Here is an 18283-nt window from a genome sequence, read left to right as displayed (position 1 = left end):
TCTGTTTGGATCACGAGCCACCAAAAATAGATTGAAGAAGAACAGCCTCTCTCCCGATATGTCTGGTCTGTCCTGTTAATGAGCGTAGAGAGTCCCCAATAAGCTGGACTGCAGTCCCTCCTGGAAGGGGAGACTTATCCTTCAGGTTGAGACCAGTCAGACTCCACAAAACTCCCAAAAAAAAAAAAAAAATCCTCTCAGTATCCAAAAATACAACCTTGAGGCCTCCCAAAAAAACAGCAAGCTGAGACCCCGATTACCGAAGTCTGACTCCAACTCCTCAAATCCAGTCTCCTTGTCCCTGTCTGTAACGGTATTGCCAACTCATCATAATATAGGAAGGCGAAGACCCAAAAACTGCAAATCCTGCCATAACCTGGTAAATAGGAACAGAGGCGAAACCACCGTTACACCTGTGCTGAGAGCTGCAGCTCTGGTTCCTTGCTGGAGAGGACCTGTCGGCTGCATCGTATTCGTACCATAGCCGCATAATCTGAGGGGCTTTTCTCCGTCAGCTGGGCGGCCGTCTCTGCAGCACTCTCTAAGGCTGGGAAGGAAATGGCCAGACTTGGAAGTGTTGCGAGTGTAACCAAGAACTGTACAAGGAAGGAAGGGAAGAGTGAGATCTAGTTGGGGGTCCTATGGTAATTCAACAGGACCCAGATGGAGCAGATACCGAGAGGCCCTACGGTCTTTACCTGCCATCAGATTCTCTGTTTTCCCCTTTTTAGCCAGTTATTCGTGCTTTGGTTTTGAGGGTGGAGAGAGTGCGTACAGGCTGAAGCTCTGGACTGCGAGTTGGCAGCAGGCCCGAGATTTCAGTTTTGAAAGACCCTCTCTTCTCCCTGCTGACCCTAAGCCAGTCCTGATACTGCCCTGTGCCTCGATGTATCCAACGCCTTTTTATTGCTGTGCGGTGTCTTACAACAAGGAGAAGGTCTTGTCTTAGCTTTTGTGTTTCCCTGTTTCAGGTTTCGGAGTGCCAGCTTCCTCCGGTGCTGCTCATGGGACATTCTCAGGAGGTCACATCAGTCGCATGGTGCCCTTCAGACTTCTCCAAGGTTTGTGGCAGCTTCTTCCCTTTTTTTTTTTTTTCTTTTGGACACGTGCTGCATATTTTTTTTTTTTTTAATTATCCTGTTAAGTTTTTAAACCCTGCTATCTACTATCAATCTCTGAAAACAAAAGGGGATTCTAGAGCTTCACAGCATTACAGTGTAAAAAAAAACCCCCCTGATTTCCTGCAATAGTTACTGACTTGCCACCAATCCCTGGCAGCCAAGCTCTGCCCCTTCTCTGGTGAGCTGTGCAGCAGGAGCTCTAACTCTGTATTCTGTCAGTAAAAACAGCTATAACGTGGAGTGGTGGATGGCGCACTGCACTGCTCACACAGGAAAAACCGAACCAGAGAGGATTATGATGAGAAGGGGGAGACTTCAGGAGCTAAAGCTGGCAAAAGGGAGACAATAGAAATGTTTCGATTATCTGACAGGATTCAGTAAGGTACCAGAGAGAAGCATTTCTAGAATCTGAAAAGCTGAAGGGTATAGGATCCTGTGGAGGCCTAGCAGGGGGAATATGCATGAACTCCCCACAGCAGTGGCACATCACCTTTTACTCAGGGCTGGACAAAGCCCAGTTACTGAGTCATTGCAGGGCCTAGAAATGACCTCCTGGCTGCTCCTGTTCCCCAGTGCAGGGTGGCGGGACCCCCCGCCACCGTAGAAAAACTGCAGTGAGATGTCAGCCTTTCTGCCGGCTGCTGATCAGAGCGTTGCAGATTGGCAGTGTGCAAAGCTTTGAACGGCAGCAGACAGGCTGGCAGGAGGAGATGCGTCGCTTAGCTTTCCTCCTCCTGGGCAATGAGTGCATGGGAGGGAGAGGAGAAATGGGGAGATGAGTGCTTTTGGGTACAGGTATTGATATCCACCCTGCTGCCTAAATTTTGGAGCGGACTCCTAGCTCTGCAGTGCTTTTTTTTTTCACGCTTGCCTTTTGCCCAGCATGCCTTGTAACAGAAGACACACGGATGCTGACAGACGGTTGCAGTGTTGGGCTAACGTACATCTTCTCTGACCAGGTCTGCTCTTGGGAATGAGACAGGTCATGTTTTTAGCGGGTTGACACATTCTGTTTTTTGGTTTTTTTTACTTTCACTTTTGGGATATCAGCAGATATTTGGGTTTCTATTAAACCATCTTTTTCTTGTGATGTCCTGCATTTCTGAAATTTGCATCAAGCTGTGCAATGCAAGTGTTTAATGGAGGCCAGTACTTTTTACTTTTTTAATGTAAGAAGAAAAAGCCTGCATGCGGGTGTCCTGACGAAACGAGGTCTGGAATAAACACATGCCTTTAGTATTTTTTTGGAGCCTGGAACAGATGAGTTCTATCTTCTTATTAAGCTGCTCTCCAGACAAGGCATGGTGTCTAGTCCTCACCTTACCTCCTTATGTGTAGCTAGCTTAGAGGGGGTTTGGCTGGTAGTGCTATAGGTTGGGGGTACTAGGGGCACTTTTTTTTTTTTTTTTTGCTGGGACTGTTTCTGCAGCGGCTTAAGCATAAGATTTCTTTTGCGCTGACTTGGATTTTGTGCCAAGAATAGGCGCGAGGATGGAGAAAAGCAGGAGTTGTGACTAAGAGAGCAGAACAGGTCAGGGGGGGGGTGGCATCGCATATCTACGTGGACTCTGTGCTGGGCACGCGACTTGCTTTTGTCAATGACCTTGAAACCTGCCCTTGACTGATCAGGTTTTTTTTTTTTCTGCTGTTTTTGTCAATTTGCTCTGCAGATTGCCACATGTTCAGATGACAACACCGTGAGAATCTGGCGCTTGAGGCGTGGCTCTGATGAGGATGAGTTTGCAGGGGGCAAAGCCAACCTGGTGGGCTGGGCCTGTCAGAAGAAGCCCGAGGCACTCCCCGTAGGTATGGAAGAATCTGTTTAATATTCTGATCCCTGCGACTAGCACTGAGCACACGATTCTCCTGTTACAGGGATTCCCTCTTTTAGTTTGAGAGGAAAGAGAGATGAGGCCTGCACTAGTGACTTTAAAACAGTTTCTCCAACTTTTTAAGTTATACATACCTTGCCCCCTCCATCTCCCATCCCAAAAAGGTACAATTAGCTGCTTTTTATTATTGTGGTTACACTTACTATGATTGAATCAAACCATTTTACACCTGTGGTCCCAGGCCAGGTTTAGATTCACTGCTTTTAAATGTTCTTGTTGCTAAAAGTTGAACCTAAGTTTGAATTTTGCCTTATTCCTTTGTGGCTTAGTTTCCAGCCTGCTGGTTGGAGTAGGACTCCTGTGTCAGAAGCTATCCCCATACAGTGTGATGAAATTTCTGGGGAGAGGGTCTGATTTCATCCTGCAAGAATCCCTCTTTATGGGGGACCTCAGAGCAGTGCACTTTGGGTAAAGCTTGGAGATTTTGGCCTCGATAGACAGATGCAGGTGTCCCACAGGCGTTTCCATGTCCAGAGATGGCATCAAACGTTCTCCGAGGCAACAGAAGCCTCATCTCTTGGCCCCCCCCCCCCCCCCCCAAACAAACTAGCACCTCAGGAGAAAGTGCTGCAGTGTGAGAAGTGGAAGGGATGAGCTAGGGGGGTTATCCTGATGAAATGTCCCCAAATGAAGGCTAAGAGTTGTACTTATCAGGCAAGGCTCTCCAGTTAGGTAAATGTTAGAAGCTGTTTTCTTCTCTTGACTTGGTGTCTCCTGAATTATTTTTTTTTAATTAAACTACACAAAACCCAGAAAATGAATGTTTCCTAGTGTGTAGACAGAGGGACTCAGGGCCAGTGGGTTATGCTCACCTGCCAGCAGATGGAGACGGAGCAAGCGGACGTCACAGTGTATATAACCCTGCAGTGACACCAGCCTGCCAGGATTCTCCATCTCCAGCAGATGGTGGACGTACAGCTCCCTCTAGGGATTGCTTCAGATTTTGGAAGGAGAATTTACAATTGGAAGAGTAAAGCCCCACTCCCCTGTGGTGATACCCGTTGGTCCCTCCCCCAGCTGAGAATTCCTAAGGTGATTTCCGTTGGTCCCTCGGATATGTACCTTGGTAGCTGGGTTTCCCAGCGTGGACTCAGCTGATTGTACAGTTTAAAGGTAGCAGGTGCAGGTGGCCCGAGCGCGGGGTGGTGACGGCAAATGCCCTCTCCCTCCATCTGGAAATACTCGATACTCAGCCAGTAAGGCCTGAGCTCGGGGTAAGTTTAAAAAAAAAATAAATAAAGAATTTAGTGACTGCAGAGACTTTGTAGAAGGGTTTGCATGACTTCCTCCGGTCTCTGTGGTTGGCGTACCGTTCTGACTTTGTTCCCACTCCCAGGGGAACTGGGCAGCCTGGTGGGTTGAGCAACCCCGATGGGCTAGGCCCAGCAGTAAGGCTTTTTTTTCTTGCGCACCGCATAATAGGCCATAGCGGCATTTTCGTGTACTTTTGTGCGTGCTTTACTGCCCTCTACCGGATCGTCGGTGTGCACAGTGCATCCGGTTCTGCATACACGCTGTGCGCACAGTTTGGGCACAAATTTTGTACGCACAAGTTTTTTAAGCTTGGTGGTGCGCCCAGGTTTTGGCACACAGTGCGTGCATTTGCGGCGCTTACTATTGGAGCACCTAATTTTTGTGCATGTAACTTTTTTTGTGCGCTCGAAAAATTTTCAGCGCGAGCTGGCTGGACGCACATTCTCATTCAGCTGTGCTCTGATGGCACTTGTGAGCAAGAAACCTAAGCGCCTTTCTCTCTGTGTTGCCTGTCATATTCGGGCATCTCAGCCTGACGTGTCCTTTAACATGTCTGTGCTGTTTAGAGGCTCAGGGAGAGTTGTTTTCCTCTGATTTCACTCCCAGCCTGATTGTTTGGTTAAGGATCTGCCTGGAGGTACTCCCTTGACTGGTTCTTGTTAGGAGTTAGCAATCTGTTAGGAGCTGCTATCTGTTGGGAGTAGCAATCAGATAGGAATTAGCAATCTGTTGTTATTTAGGAGAGTTGTGGATGGATCCTTGGACCAGTGGCAGATGACCACGCCCCCGGGAGAAGATCCCGAGAGAAACCATCGGTCAGGCTCAGAGTTAGGAGACAGACACACACTAGTTCTTTTATTAGACAGTATACTGAACCACCAGAGGTGGCAGTAGTGAGCTGGAATGCCTGGCTGGGCTGTAGTCCCTCAGATACTGGAACAGCAATCCCTGGAGGCTGAGCTGTAGAGAAACTGAAATATAGTGAGTAGGCAGGGTATGCAGAGTTCATGTACCGAACCTGATGGAAACACTCACACAATGTCTCATAGAAGCCCAGGAGCTGGAATGTATAGGCCCTCGAGGAGCAAGTACCTGGTTCCAGGGAAAGCTCTGAGAGAGCGATGGTAACTCACAGATGTAGTTGGCAGTGATGACTTCCAGGCAGAAAATAATACAGAGCAAGTCTGGGAACAAGGGCCCTCGAGGAGCGAGTACCGGTTCCAGACTGTCACCTGAAAAACAAAGGAGAGAGTGAGGCCCCCGAGGAGCGGGTATCCCTGGTGAGTCGGAGGAGGCAGAGTAGCTTAGGTAGAGTAACTCAATCTGTTAGCAAATTCTAAGACCTTATATATCCGTCACGGGTGATGTCATCTCAGAGGACGCCCCTAAGGTTCCCACCATCACCGGTTCTTCAGTCTGGGCTGTGCCGTGCGCGCGCCCCTAGGCCTCCAGGAAACATGGCAGGTTGCAGCGTCTAGCCGGTCCGGGGACGCTGGAGGACTTCGGAAGAAGGATGCCGCGGCAGCCAATCTTCCCGCGGGCGAAAAGGGAGGCGCCAAAGAGGTAAGGAGGGCAGAGAGAGGGCGTCAGGAACCGACGAACACAACAGTTCTTCCGCAGGGGATTGGCAGTTCAACGAACCCCGCTCCCAGTTCCTGCTGGTTTTGGTCTGAATCCGGCTGCATTTTCTTGGTGGAGTTTTTTCAGGATTTGCAATCCTTTCTTCAGGTGCAGTCCTCAGGTTCGCCCAATCCTGTCAGGTCTGATCCTCAGCCAGCGGCTCCTCCCTCTTCCAGTCTAATATGTAAGCACCGGAGCATGCCTCTGTTCACTGTGGGTATTCCCGACAGGAACCTGAATGGCACTGATGATAAGGTAGATCCTGATTCCCTGGAAGATGGAGAAATTCCTCAGGGACTGGAATCGTATCGAACCATGTTAGGTTTTTTCATAGAGATGATTAACCATTCCCTTCCTAATAATTCCTAACATTCTGTTTGCTTTTTTGACTGCTGCAGCACACTGAGCCGACGATTTTAAAGTATTATCCACTATGATGCCTAGATCTTTTTCCTGGGTGATAGCTCCTAATATGGAACCTAACATAGTGTAACTACAGCAAGGGTTATTTTTCCTATATGCAACACCTTGCACTTGTCCCACATTAATTTCATCTGCCATTTGGATGCCCAATCTTCCAGTCTTGCAAGGTCCTCCTGTAATGTATCACAATCCACTTGTGATTTAACTACTCTGAATAATTTTGTATCATCCGCAAATTTGATAACTCACTCGTATTCCTTTCCAGGATCATATATATATATATATATATATAAAAGCACCGGTCCAAGTACAGATCCCTGAGGCACTCCACGGTTTACCCCTTTTCCACTTCAAACAACTTCTGAAAAATCCAAATACACTATATCTACCGGTTCACCTTTATCCACATGTTTTATTAATCCCTTCAAAAAAAATGAAGCAGATTTGTTAGGCAAGACTTCCCTTGGGTAAATCCATGTGACTGGGTTCCATTAAACCATGTCTTTCTATATGCTCTACAATTTTGATCTTGAGAATAGTTTCTACTATTTTTCCAGCACTGAAGTCAGCAGACGCAGCCTCCAAAGCTAACCTTACAAAAATGCCTTTCAAAGGCTCACTCTTCTTTGGGAGCGAGTTGGAAAAGTTGGCCAGTAAGTGGGGGCAGATCTCCAGTCCCTCGGTTGCCGGAGGATAAGAAGCAGTTTGCAACGCTCCTCTGATATGAGGGTGTCATCTCTGGGGTGTCCAAGCATTTTTGTCCCTACAGAGGTTTGACCTTTCAGAGGACTCGACCTTTCGAAGGTATCAGTCTTTCGTCCCAGACAGCCCAAGAGAGGGGTGTGTTCAGGTGGTGGATCCTCCCAAGCTTCCCAATTTAGGTCTGCCGACCCACCTTCGGGAACAAGAGACAGAGGGCTGCCTCTCTCTCTTATCAGAGGTGGGTCGAGATCACATCAGATCAGTGAGTCCTGGAGGCGATACAAGAAGGATATGCGCTGGAATTTCGCAGTATTCCTCTGGACGTGTTCATGGTGTCTCCTTGCTACTCCCTACAGAAGAAGCGGGCAGTGGAATCTACCTTTCTAAGGCTCCTCCAAGTGAGGGCTGTGGTCCCAGTGCCTACGTCTCAAGAAAGTATGGGGTTGATAGTCCATTATTTTGTTGTGCCCAAGAAGGAGGGCTCCTTTCATCCCATCCTGAATCTCAAGTGGTCAACCATTATTTGAGGATGACTCATTTTTAAGAACATAAGATATGCCATACTGAGTCAGACCAAGGGTCCATCAAGCCCAGCATCCTGTCTCCAACAGTGGCCAATACAAGTCGCAAGTACCCAAAGTCCCATTTTTGCATGGAAACCTTACGCTCCATGATAATGGCCCTGCAGTCGAGGGAGTTTATGACCTTCCTGGATCTGTCAGAGGCCTACCTTCATATTCCCATCCGTTTGGAGCACCAACATTTTCTGCATTTTGCAGTGTTGGGATGCCATTCTCTGTTTCAGGCTTTGCCTTTTGGCCTAACCACCACTCCCAGAATGGTTTTCCAAGGTTATGGTGGTGGTAGCAGCGGCATTGAGAAGAGATGGGATCCTGGTACACCCGTATTTGGACTGGCTGATTCGAGTCAAGTCTCAGGAAGAGAGTCGCCTGGTGAACCACAAGGTAATATCCTTGTTACAGGAGCTCATTTGGGTGGCAAACCTGGCCAAGAGCAGTCTTCAGCCATCTCAGTTGTTGGAGTATCTGGGAGTTTGGTTCGACACGAGGCAGGACACAATTTTCCTGCCAGAAGTTTTGGATTCATAAATTGATGTCACAAGTGCATTAGTGTGGTCCTATCTACAGGTGCTAGGTTTGATGTCAGCGCTCACTGCTATCTCATTGGAACCCGCAGGCTCAGGACTATTCGGGTTCAACTCCTCTTGCTATGGAAATCTGCTCTCGCCTCCAGTGGTGGTTGTGGAGGCTCATCTGAGAAAGGGTGTTTCCTTGTCCTCCCTGAACTGGTTGATGCTCATGACAGATGTGAGTCTCCAGGGTTGGGTGCTCACTGTCAGGAGCTGATGGCCTAAGGATGTTGGAATGCTGAAGAGTTCCTCTGGAACATCATTTGCCTGGAAGCCTGGGCGATCCAGTTGGCATGCATGCAAATCAGCCACAGACTACAGGGTCAGGCAGACCAAGTGATGTCTGACAACACAATGACTGTGGCCTACATCAATCGACAGGGAGGAACCAAGAGCCAGCAAGTGTCATAGGAAATAGACCAACTTATGGAATGGGAAGAAGGACATCTATAGATGATCTTGACCTCTCAAATTGCAGGAAAAGACAATGTAAGAGCAGATTTCTCAGCAGAAGAGTCTGGACCCAGGAGAATGGGTGTTGTCAGATGAGGCGTTTCAGCTGATAATGAATCGCTGGGGCCTTCTCTTCTTAGACCTGCTGGTGACTTTTCGCCAATGCGTAGATTCCTCGATTCTTCAGTTGCAGGAGAGATCCATGGTCCCTGGTCATAGATGCTCTTGTACGAGTCTAGCTGGAAGACAAGTTGCTTTATGCCTTTCCTCCATGCCCTTGTTGGGCAGGATCAAAGGCCACAGGGGGGTGGTACTCCTGGTGGCACCAGATTGGCCTAGACCATGGTATGCAGATCTGTGAAGACTCCTGCTTGGAGACCCCCCTTTCTCTTCCACCGCAGAAGAATTTGTTGCAGCAGGGACCTGTCCTTCAGAAAGATCCAACTTTTGTTGTCTTATGGTTTGGCCTTTGAGAGGACTCACTTGTGAAATGTGGATATTCTTCTGTGGTGATGCTACTTTGCTCCATGCTTGGAAATTCTCCACTTCCTTGGCCTATGTGTGAGCTTGGAGAGTGTTTGAGGCCTGGGTGTGAGGATCAATATGTTCTTCCTCGTTTGGGTAAGGTCCATTCATTCTGGAATTTTTTGCAGGATGAGTTAAATAAAGAATTGGCCCTCCTTAATTCCTGAAGGTACAGGTTGTGGCTATTGGCCATTTCAGAGGCCCAATGAATGGTGATTCTTTATCGACTCATCCTGATGTGGCCCGCTTTTTTGAAGGAAGTGAAGCATCTTCGGCCTCCCTTGAGGTTACTGGTTCCTTTGTGCAGTCTTAATTTGGTGCTGGATTTCTTGGTGAGCCCTACATTCCGACCATTGCATAGCCTTTCCTTGCAGTTGACCTTGAAACAGTGTTACTGGTGGCTATGTGTTTCTGCGCGTTGTATTTCTGTTCTGCAGGCCTTGTCTTGCTGGGAGCCGTCCCTTGGGTGATTCCAGAGGTGTTACAGATGTATACTATTCCATCCTTCTTGCCTAAGGTGGTCTCGGAATTTCATTTGAATCAAAACATTTCCTTGCTGTCCCTGGATAAGCTCAGGGACATGGAGTATCATCGCCTCCTGTGACTTTGATTGTAAAGAGACTTGTCGTGTGGTATCTAGAAGTTTCTGAACCTTTCCGAAAGACAGATTGCCTGTTTGTCCTTCATGATGGCAGGAAGCAGGGCAAACCAGCTTCACGGTCTACTATAGCTCGCTGGATTAAAGAGGTAGTCACGGCCGTGAATGTGGAGGCTGAAAAAACCGTTGCCTACTCATATTAAGGCTATCCACAATGGCTCGGGCGGAGGTTAGATTGTTGACTCCTGTCGACATATTTGCTGAGCTGCAATGTGGTCTTCCCTACACACTTTTTCCAGGTTCTACCCTCTGGATGTGCAGGCCTGGGAGGATGCAGCCTTTGCACGTGCAGTGTTGATTAGACTGTGGACAGCTTCCCACCCTATTCGGGAGTAGCTTTGGTCCATCCCATTGGTCCTGAGTCCATCTGTCTACACGCTAGGAATGGAGAAATTACTACTTACCTGATAATTTTGTTTTTCTTAGTGTAGACAAATGGACTCAGCTTCCTGCCTTGGTTGCTGAATGATTGATTGTGTCAATGGTCTTCCTGTGGGGCTCTGTGTCCCAGGTGATTACTGGTACATGTTCATCCAGTCCCTGGATTTGGGGTACCTACATTCTTGAGTTCAGTGTTTCTTGTTGGTTGAGTACAGTTATAGCTGACGTGTTTTGCTAGTCTGTCCACAGTTGCTTTTGAAGAGAATACTGGCAGGCTGGGGATCGCTGCAGGGGTATATATACTGTGACGTCTGCTTGCTCTGACTCCATCTGCTGGCAGGGGAGCGTGAAGACCAAAACTGTAAAGGACTTCAAAGGGGCGTGGGATAAACATGTGGATCCATAAAGTCTAGAGGATGTAAATGAAAGAGTGGGTGGCTCACGGGAACAACGGCTACTACCTGGTGATAATACCCTTATTCAATAAACATACACACGGTTAATGCGACTCCAACATTGCTCTAAGCTTCAGCGGCAATGAGGAAATGTGGGAAAAAAGGATTTGCATTCACAAAAAGCGGGGAGTAGCTTGCTTGTTACAGCAGTTACTACCCCAAACCAAATAAGCCTGATACTTCACTTTCAATGCATATCCAGCTAGCTCTCTGCTTCAACGGCAGGGGGAATGAAGAAATGTGGATCTATATTCAGGCAACAACCAACAAGGACTGAATTACATAGTCTGGATAACAGATAAGCATGGGTGTAGCTTGCTTATTGCGGTGGTTAATACCCTAACTAATTAAGCTATTTCACTTAGATGCAGTTCCAACACTGCTCTCTACATTAATGGCGGGGGGTGGAAGGGAAATAGAATAAAAAAAGGTTACTAAGAGCCAAGAGTAACAGATAGGTATGAGAGAAAAAAAGTGTGAAAGCTTGCTGGGCAGACTGGATGGGCTGTTTGGTCGTCTTCTGCTGTCATTTCTATGGTCCTATGGTCCTGAGTCTATCTGTCTACACTAAGGAAAGCAAAATTCAGGTAACTAGTAATTTCTCCATTCTGTGCCCTTTATGGTTGGTGAGATTAATAATTACTGATCTTGGAAAAGAATTGATAAAATTAGCAAAAGCATTATCGGGGAGGGGTTCCGTGTTGGGTTGAAATTAGCAGTGGTGTGCCCGTTTTCAAAGAAGCTAGGCTTGGATATGGAGGATCAGAATCATTTTTTTAGAACTGTTTCAAATTTACAATACCTGAACAAATTTTTAGAGAAAGTGGCTTTGCAGTTCTAAGTATTTCTTGCAAAATAAAATGCCCTTGATAAAATATTAGGCTGGCTTCATAATAGCATTATAGGTAGGTGGGCTAAAATATTTTAAAATAAACGGGATCGAGACATCCCTGATGGGGCCTCCTCTGACAATCTGCTGCATGAGCTTGATGGAGGAAATAACTTACTCATTCTGTTAGATCTCCACCCAGTGTTTGGAGTACTTGTTAAAAATATTTATATTTCACCTCTAACGAATCATTGTACTAACCGTATTACAATCTGATATAAAATATATCGCATTACAGAGCAAACAGATAAACTCAAAACAATAATATACTGTTATCAAACTGATATAAGCATATGCACCTGCCTACGGAAATCAGACTACCAAAGGCTGTTTGAAACGAGTGAGCCTTCAATTGCTTTTGAAAAAATAAAATTATATCTGAAGCCCACAAAAAAGTCTGGTAAGGTGTTCCAAAGTAAAGGATGATCTAATTTCCAACAAATGGATGCAGTTTCTAGCCCTCGTGTGGTCACACATGATGTACCACAAGGTTCTGTTTATCGCCTCTTTTGTTTAATCTTTATTCCCTTGGGGAAACAGATCCAGAGATGTGGCATCAGGTACTTATGTGCTGCTGACATCTGGCTTTTATGTGCCTTTAGTGGATGGCAATTCTTGGGTGTTACAGAAACACTCAGCCTGCCTCCCAACTATTGGTGGCCTGGTTGCCTAAAGGAGATACAGTACCTATTATAGACCAAGAATGATTATTATGTACTCTTTTGAGTCTACCGGATGGTAAAGCACCTCTATTAAAGGAGGAACATGACCTGTGAGTACTAGTAAATGAACATATCTCTATTTTTAACCATAGATCCGTTCAGTGATAAGGGCCTGTTTTGGGCAGCTCGGGCTTATTTGGCAATTCAAGACCTTGTTTAGAACAAAGTTACCTGATGGAGGTTGCTTGTGCCTTGCTATCGTGAAAGCTATACTATTGCAATGTCTTGTTAGTGGAGAAAATCTACCTTATAAATGGGCTCTGACCGACGGCCCGCAAATGCGCAGTAGAGAGCAGCTCTACAGCGCATGCGAGCACGTCGGTCAGAGCCGAGCGTACCCGAAAAAAAAAAATGGTGCTGGGGCCGCAGGAGCGGCGGCGGCGAGGAGCAGGAGTGGGAGGAGCAGTGTAGCGGCGGCAGCGAGGTCGAGCAGGAGCGGCGTCACGCGCGCGACAACCCCCCCCTGGAGATCTTCGTCTGCCAGTTGAGGATGAGCTGAAAGGGGAGGGATTGAGAGAGGGGGAGAGTGACTGAGGAGAGAGTGAGGGGAGAGGGAGGGAGAATAGAGGGGGAGAGTGAGGTGGGGGAGGGAGAATAGAGGGGGAGGGAGAATAGAGGGGGGAGGGGGAGAGAGGGAGGGTGGGGGAGGGGGGAAGGGAGAGGGAGGGGGGAGAGAGGTGAGGGGAAGGGGGAAGTGAGAGGAGAGGAGGGGGGAGGGAGGGAGACTAGAGGAGGAGAGGAGAATGAGGGGGGAGGGAGTGGGAAGGAAATGGACCGAAAAAAATGTTTTTAAATGTAGCCCGTTGTTACGGGCTTAACGGCTAGTAAATAAATTATAAATAAAAAACAAACATAAAAAAACTATACATCTTTGTAGTTAGTAAACACAAAAAAAAATACTCCAGTGCTCATATTGTTGTGGGGTGTAAGCTCCAGGACAAGGATGATGTGGCTTTGGAAGCCTTTCGTTGGATACTGGTAGATTGCCAGGTTCCGTTTAAGGTCCTATGCCTTGCATTTAAATCTCTTCAGGGTCAGAGCACAACCTGTCTCTTGGAAAAAACTGCAATAGTCTGTTTTATAAATTTTTTTTGGCATTTGATATTCCACATTTCACACGAATGGCCTCAAAGTGGATTATAACAGAGCTAACTTAACAGACAGAATCATTTGGGGGTTAGCTATACGTTCAGTGTGAGATTCAAAGTCTGTATCTTCTTGGTTGGGCTAGTAATAGGTCTCCAGCGATTATAAAGTAGCGGACCTTATTTATGTTCCTTGTCTATAGCGCTCCTCTTGGAGGGGCCTTGTTCAGAGAACCCACAAGATAGAAGGTTTTATTTGGTAGTCACTTAGCAATGAGCTTGTAGATGTGATGTACCATGGGTGTGGAACAAGCACGGTTGTTGAATATCTGACACACAGGAAGTTGGTCAAGATGACCCTTTGTAGGAAAGCTTAGGTTAACTGGCGCTTACGGTGAGCTGGCTGATTTATATGGGATTGGAGGGTAGATTGGTAGCAGGGCTGACTTTCATTTGGACTGGGTAGGGGACTTGTTGGACATACTGTTAAGGAAATGGTTGGAGGTTGCTAGGAGTAGGAAGTCGGTTGAGGTTGTTGGACAGGTTTGGGGGAGGGATGTTAAGACAGTAGCTGGGTGTGGTGTGGGAGTTTATGTAGGCTTACTGGGTAGATTTTGGGGGGGGGGGGGTTTAGTAGTGGGAGGCGAGATGGCAGTCGGAGAGTGGGACTGGTTTCTTGAATTCTGTATTTTATTGGCGTCATCCTTGGCCTTGTGTATTACCATATCTTATCGGTTGAATAGCTTTCAAGCTGGTCAGTCTGGCTGTAAGCAGATTGAGCATTTATATAACCAAAGTTTAATTTAAAAAAAAAAAATTCATAAAACTTTGCTGCTTTTCTACTTAATATGAATTGCTGTTTCCCTATATTTAGCATCTCCAAGTCATGGCACTCTGCTGCCTGCAGTTATGAGGCGCTTGGTTCTCCTGATTTATACATACGAACATCAGCCAAGAGGAGGAGGCGGAGTAAGTACTATAATTCAGATGAGGAAGCTTTAACTATTCCAGGTGCCTCGCCATAAAGATTGGCATTCGGGTGACTTGTTTGGTGAACTGTCCACCTGATCTGAATAGTGCTTTCTGTCTCTCACTGAGGGGCCGACGCGATAAGGCGCGCGTTTAAAACAGCACTCGTATTGGAGCACCCGTTTTCCTAATGCGCTCACGGCTGCATCCCCTGGGTGCCCGATGCAGTATTAAAATGAGGTGCTGCATTAAAAAGGACGCACTAGGGGAAAAATGTGCATCCCTAGCGCTCAAATGCATCGGGCACCCAGAATTGCAATGGGTGCGCATCTGTTTTATCCTGCTTCAGGCTGATTTGGTCCCTTGCTATTGTGTGTGTGTGTGTGTGTGCGTAAAGTGTGTCTCCGGGAAATGTATTTTTTATTTTTCATTAAGCCATTACATTATACCTTTATTTTTGAACACCAAGCAGTAATATTTTAAGTGTCACAACGATACTGAAGTAGGAGGAACTACAGAGGACTGTATATTTATTTAATTTCTCATGAGCCTTGATTCGCAGATGACCTTAACGCCAGCTCTAGGGCTGGAATTAAATTTGCTGCATTTAAAGTGTGTGTTGGGCGCCCAGTGTTCTTTGTTTTTTTTTTTTGCATCTGTGGGGGGGGGGGGGGGAGGAGGGGGTAATAGCTAATAGCCTCATCCACATGGAATTTACACGTGAGGAGCCCTATCGACTCCGCATTTGTTTGGGCATGCGTTCTGGATGCGCTAATCCCCTTATTGCATCAGGTGCTAGTCAAGGGCGTCCAGAATGCACGCCCAGCCCCTGGTTAACCTGTGCGCTAGGCTGGGCCCGCTTTATTGCATCAGGCCCTGGGATGGTTTCCTTTCTTCGTCATCAGTGGAGAGAGTTCTAGTTCTTGGAGGTTTTAATATCCTTGTAGATTGATTCCATACACTGGCTCGGTATCAGTGTCTGTTATAGGATTACAGTAAAACATAGGGTCATGTGCACATGAAGCAGAGCACACACGGGATTTATTTACTTTGGAAGAATTGTCTACGGTCTCGGGTTGGCCCAGTTTGGCTGGTCAGACCTATTTAAGGATGCATTTACTGCATTAAAATCTGTGTTTATTTCTGTGCCAGGTTATTGTAAACCATTTAAAGGATCTGTTGACCTTATGCAGTTTAAATTGCAATGGGAAAAATGTACAGATGCCTTAATGGCTATAAATGTCCTGCTGAGCCATTAATTATGGGCCTCATGCAGACATCTGAGGCAGCAGCACCATTTAAAAAAAAAAAAAAAAGTCAAATGTCCCTAAAACTTTTGCACTTTCTTTGGTTTTCCCAAAATGTATAGTTACAAAAAAGGAAACTTTTGCTGTATCGAGGAAATCTGGCATAACATTAAAGGCACACAAGAAAAATGTGTGGAATAAAACTATACTGGACAACAACAATTAACACCAAGGGATTACTTTTATTTTACATATGCACACTAGATAATATGCACAAAGTTAAGTTTACAGTAAACAATAGTGTAAATGCGAAAAGGACCCCGACACAGCCGTGTGTTTAGCATCAAGCTGCGTCAGGGGGACTGGAAAATTCTCAAATTTTAATAATTAGGAGTGTGTGAAAAAGTTTGTTAGAATTTAACTCATAGCATAAAGACAGCCAGGCTACAATGTAATTATAGGGATTCATTTGTCATACCAAATGTTCCTTTGTTCTTCATGACTTAACCTCTATGAATAAGCCGTGCAAATTGTTTAGAATATTAAAAACCCCGTCTTGCTGATTTTAGCTCTATAGTTAACTCAAATTTTTGTACAAAAATCACTCTGCTATGTTCTTCCTCTGAGCCGAGTGTTACAAAGCGCTCTCTCTTTCTATTTAGCTTCCTCCTGAGATTAAATAGAAAGATTTCTCCCAATCCGGTATCAAGATTGTTGATGCACTTAAAAGCCCTCTTGGTCCCTGGCCTCCTTGGGTCTTGTATGAATTGGGGAAAAAATACCTTTTGCTACCACATTATCAAAGTTTATTAATGCCTCGTTTACTGGAGGCGTCTCCTGAAGTGTTTAAGATGGCATTAGTTTGTCCAGTATTAAAAAAAAAAAAAAAAATCAATCCTCCCTTTAGTGGACCCCACAAGTTATCAGCCCATGTCCAGTCTGCCCTTTTTGGACAAATTGCTGGATGAGAGTTCTCTTACTCAGCTTTTTGACTGTATGGAAGAGAACAATATCCTCAGTCATATTTTTTTTTTGTCAAGGCCACATTCTGGATACCTTAACTGTTTCTGTCTAGGATTTGGTGTTTACTGAATTTAATGAGGGGAAAGCCAGAATTTTTGTATTGCCAGATATATATATATATATATATATATATATATCTGGCAATACAAATATATATATATAGTGAGAGAGAAGTGTGAGAGAGAGAAACACTTTGGGCTGAGAGGCAAGGTGCTTTTTAAATCATTTTTATCAAATGGGACCTTTCAGGTGGAGTTGGTGAAATCCTGCTTGGAAGATCTGAGATACTTGTGTCCCCCTCAGCAGCTTAAGATTTACAGCCACCCAGCAGTATAACTGCTTCCTTTGGGATTTGTTGCTGAATCTGTGCTCTTGATATTCACACTGGCACCGAGTACTTTAACGAGCTGTTTAGAATGTACAGAAAAATCGAGATGTGTTAGATGAGACGGTCTCTACCTCAGCCAGAAAACCGCTGGTTATAGCTTAGTGGCTCAGTGATACCGCTGTATGAGATCCACGCTTTGGGGGTTGTGACGGATTCCCAGTTTCTCCGTGCACAGAGTCCAGATTGTTCTGAATTAATTTGCTGAATTAGATAATGGCTTGGAGAGAGAGATGGTTCTCCTTCCATCGTCCAATTCCTGGTAGCCAGCACTTTGGACTGTTGTAACGCTGTATATATTGGACTTGCAGGAAACAACAAAGGAATAGATGCCAGATGTCCTTTGACGTATTTATTATAGTGGAGACGTGGTTTGTTTTTTTTTAAATGCCCGACTCAGCCGAGTTTCGCCACTCCTCTAGTGGCTGCCTCAGGGGCTATAATAAAATGACATAGCGTACAAAAATTAAAAGGACACATACATAACTTTAAAAATCAATTATAAAAAATATTAATATACAAACATAGAAAAGAACATTTAAAATGGAGACATGAAACAGGACACACAAAAGAGATCCAGAACTAGAACAACTTCATATCTATAAAATGTGATAACTTAAAACAAAAACCTATATATGTCGTGAAGTATGGTATTGCGTGGAGGTTTTGTCAAGTTATTAAGCAAACAAACTTTAGTTAAAATATATACAAAGAATTAAGTTTAGTTTAGTGAAAACATATTTTTGATTTAAATTGCCATAAAATAAGAACTAGAATTAAACAATAAATTACCTCTGATTATTGAGTTTGGTTTAAGACCACAGTAGGTCCAATCTTTACTTGTTATACCTAAGTTCTTGGTGAAACATCCGCAATTGGGGCATATCTGTAGATTACACATAGAATATATATGAGAAATCTCAATATATTAATAAGACTGCTACAATTGTGACTCTCTTGGACAGACTGCCTGGGAAGGAGGGCTTAGTGCATGGGGATGCAACTCCAGTCCTGGAGTGCCATAAACGGGTCTGGTTTTCAGGATAATCCCCAGTGAATCTGCATGAGATACAGTTGCATGCACTGCCTCCATTTTTGTGTGAAAATCCATCTCGTGCGGATTCTTTGTGGACGTTCTGAAAACCAGACCTGTTGGCAGCTCTGGAGGATCAGAGCTGCCTAACCTCGGCTTAGTGGAAGAAATCAGTTTTACGTCTTCTTCTGAACAAGGGTTGCAGATTAATACTTTTTATAATAAACATCATGTGTGCAGTTGCTGTGTTAGGCTGCTTGGACACACAGAAATAAAGAGCAACAAGCAAGTGTAAG

General features: G+C 45.4%; 1 protein-coding gene across 2 annotated transcripts in view; it reads left to right on the top strand.

Annotated features, from left to right (window-relative positions):
- The window catches only part of DTL (denticleless E3 ubiquitin protein ligase homolog), a 60067-nt gene that overhangs the window by 27708 nt on the left and 14076 nt on the right, over positions 1-18283 (top strand). For both annotated transcript variants that reach the window (XM_029593251.1, XM_029593252.1), the window contains exons 12-13: positions 972-1061; positions 2792-2927. In XM_029593251.1, coding sequence (XP_029449111.1) covers positions 972-1061; positions 2792-2927 — 226 coding nt within the window. The remainder of the gene's footprint in view (positions 1-971; positions 1062-2791; positions 2928-18283) is intronic.

The sequence above is a fragment of the Rhinatrema bivittatum genome, chromosome 3 (genome assembly GCF_901001135.1).
Source record: "Rhinatrema bivittatum chromosome 3, aRhiBiv1.1, whole genome shotgun sequence".
Lineage (NCBI taxonomy): Eukaryota > Metazoa > Chordata > Amphibia > Gymnophiona > Rhinatrematidae > Rhinatrema > Rhinatrema bivittatum.
The sequence above is the reverse complement of the archived record's forward strand: the minus strand, read 5'-3'. Positions and strand labels throughout refer to the sequence as shown.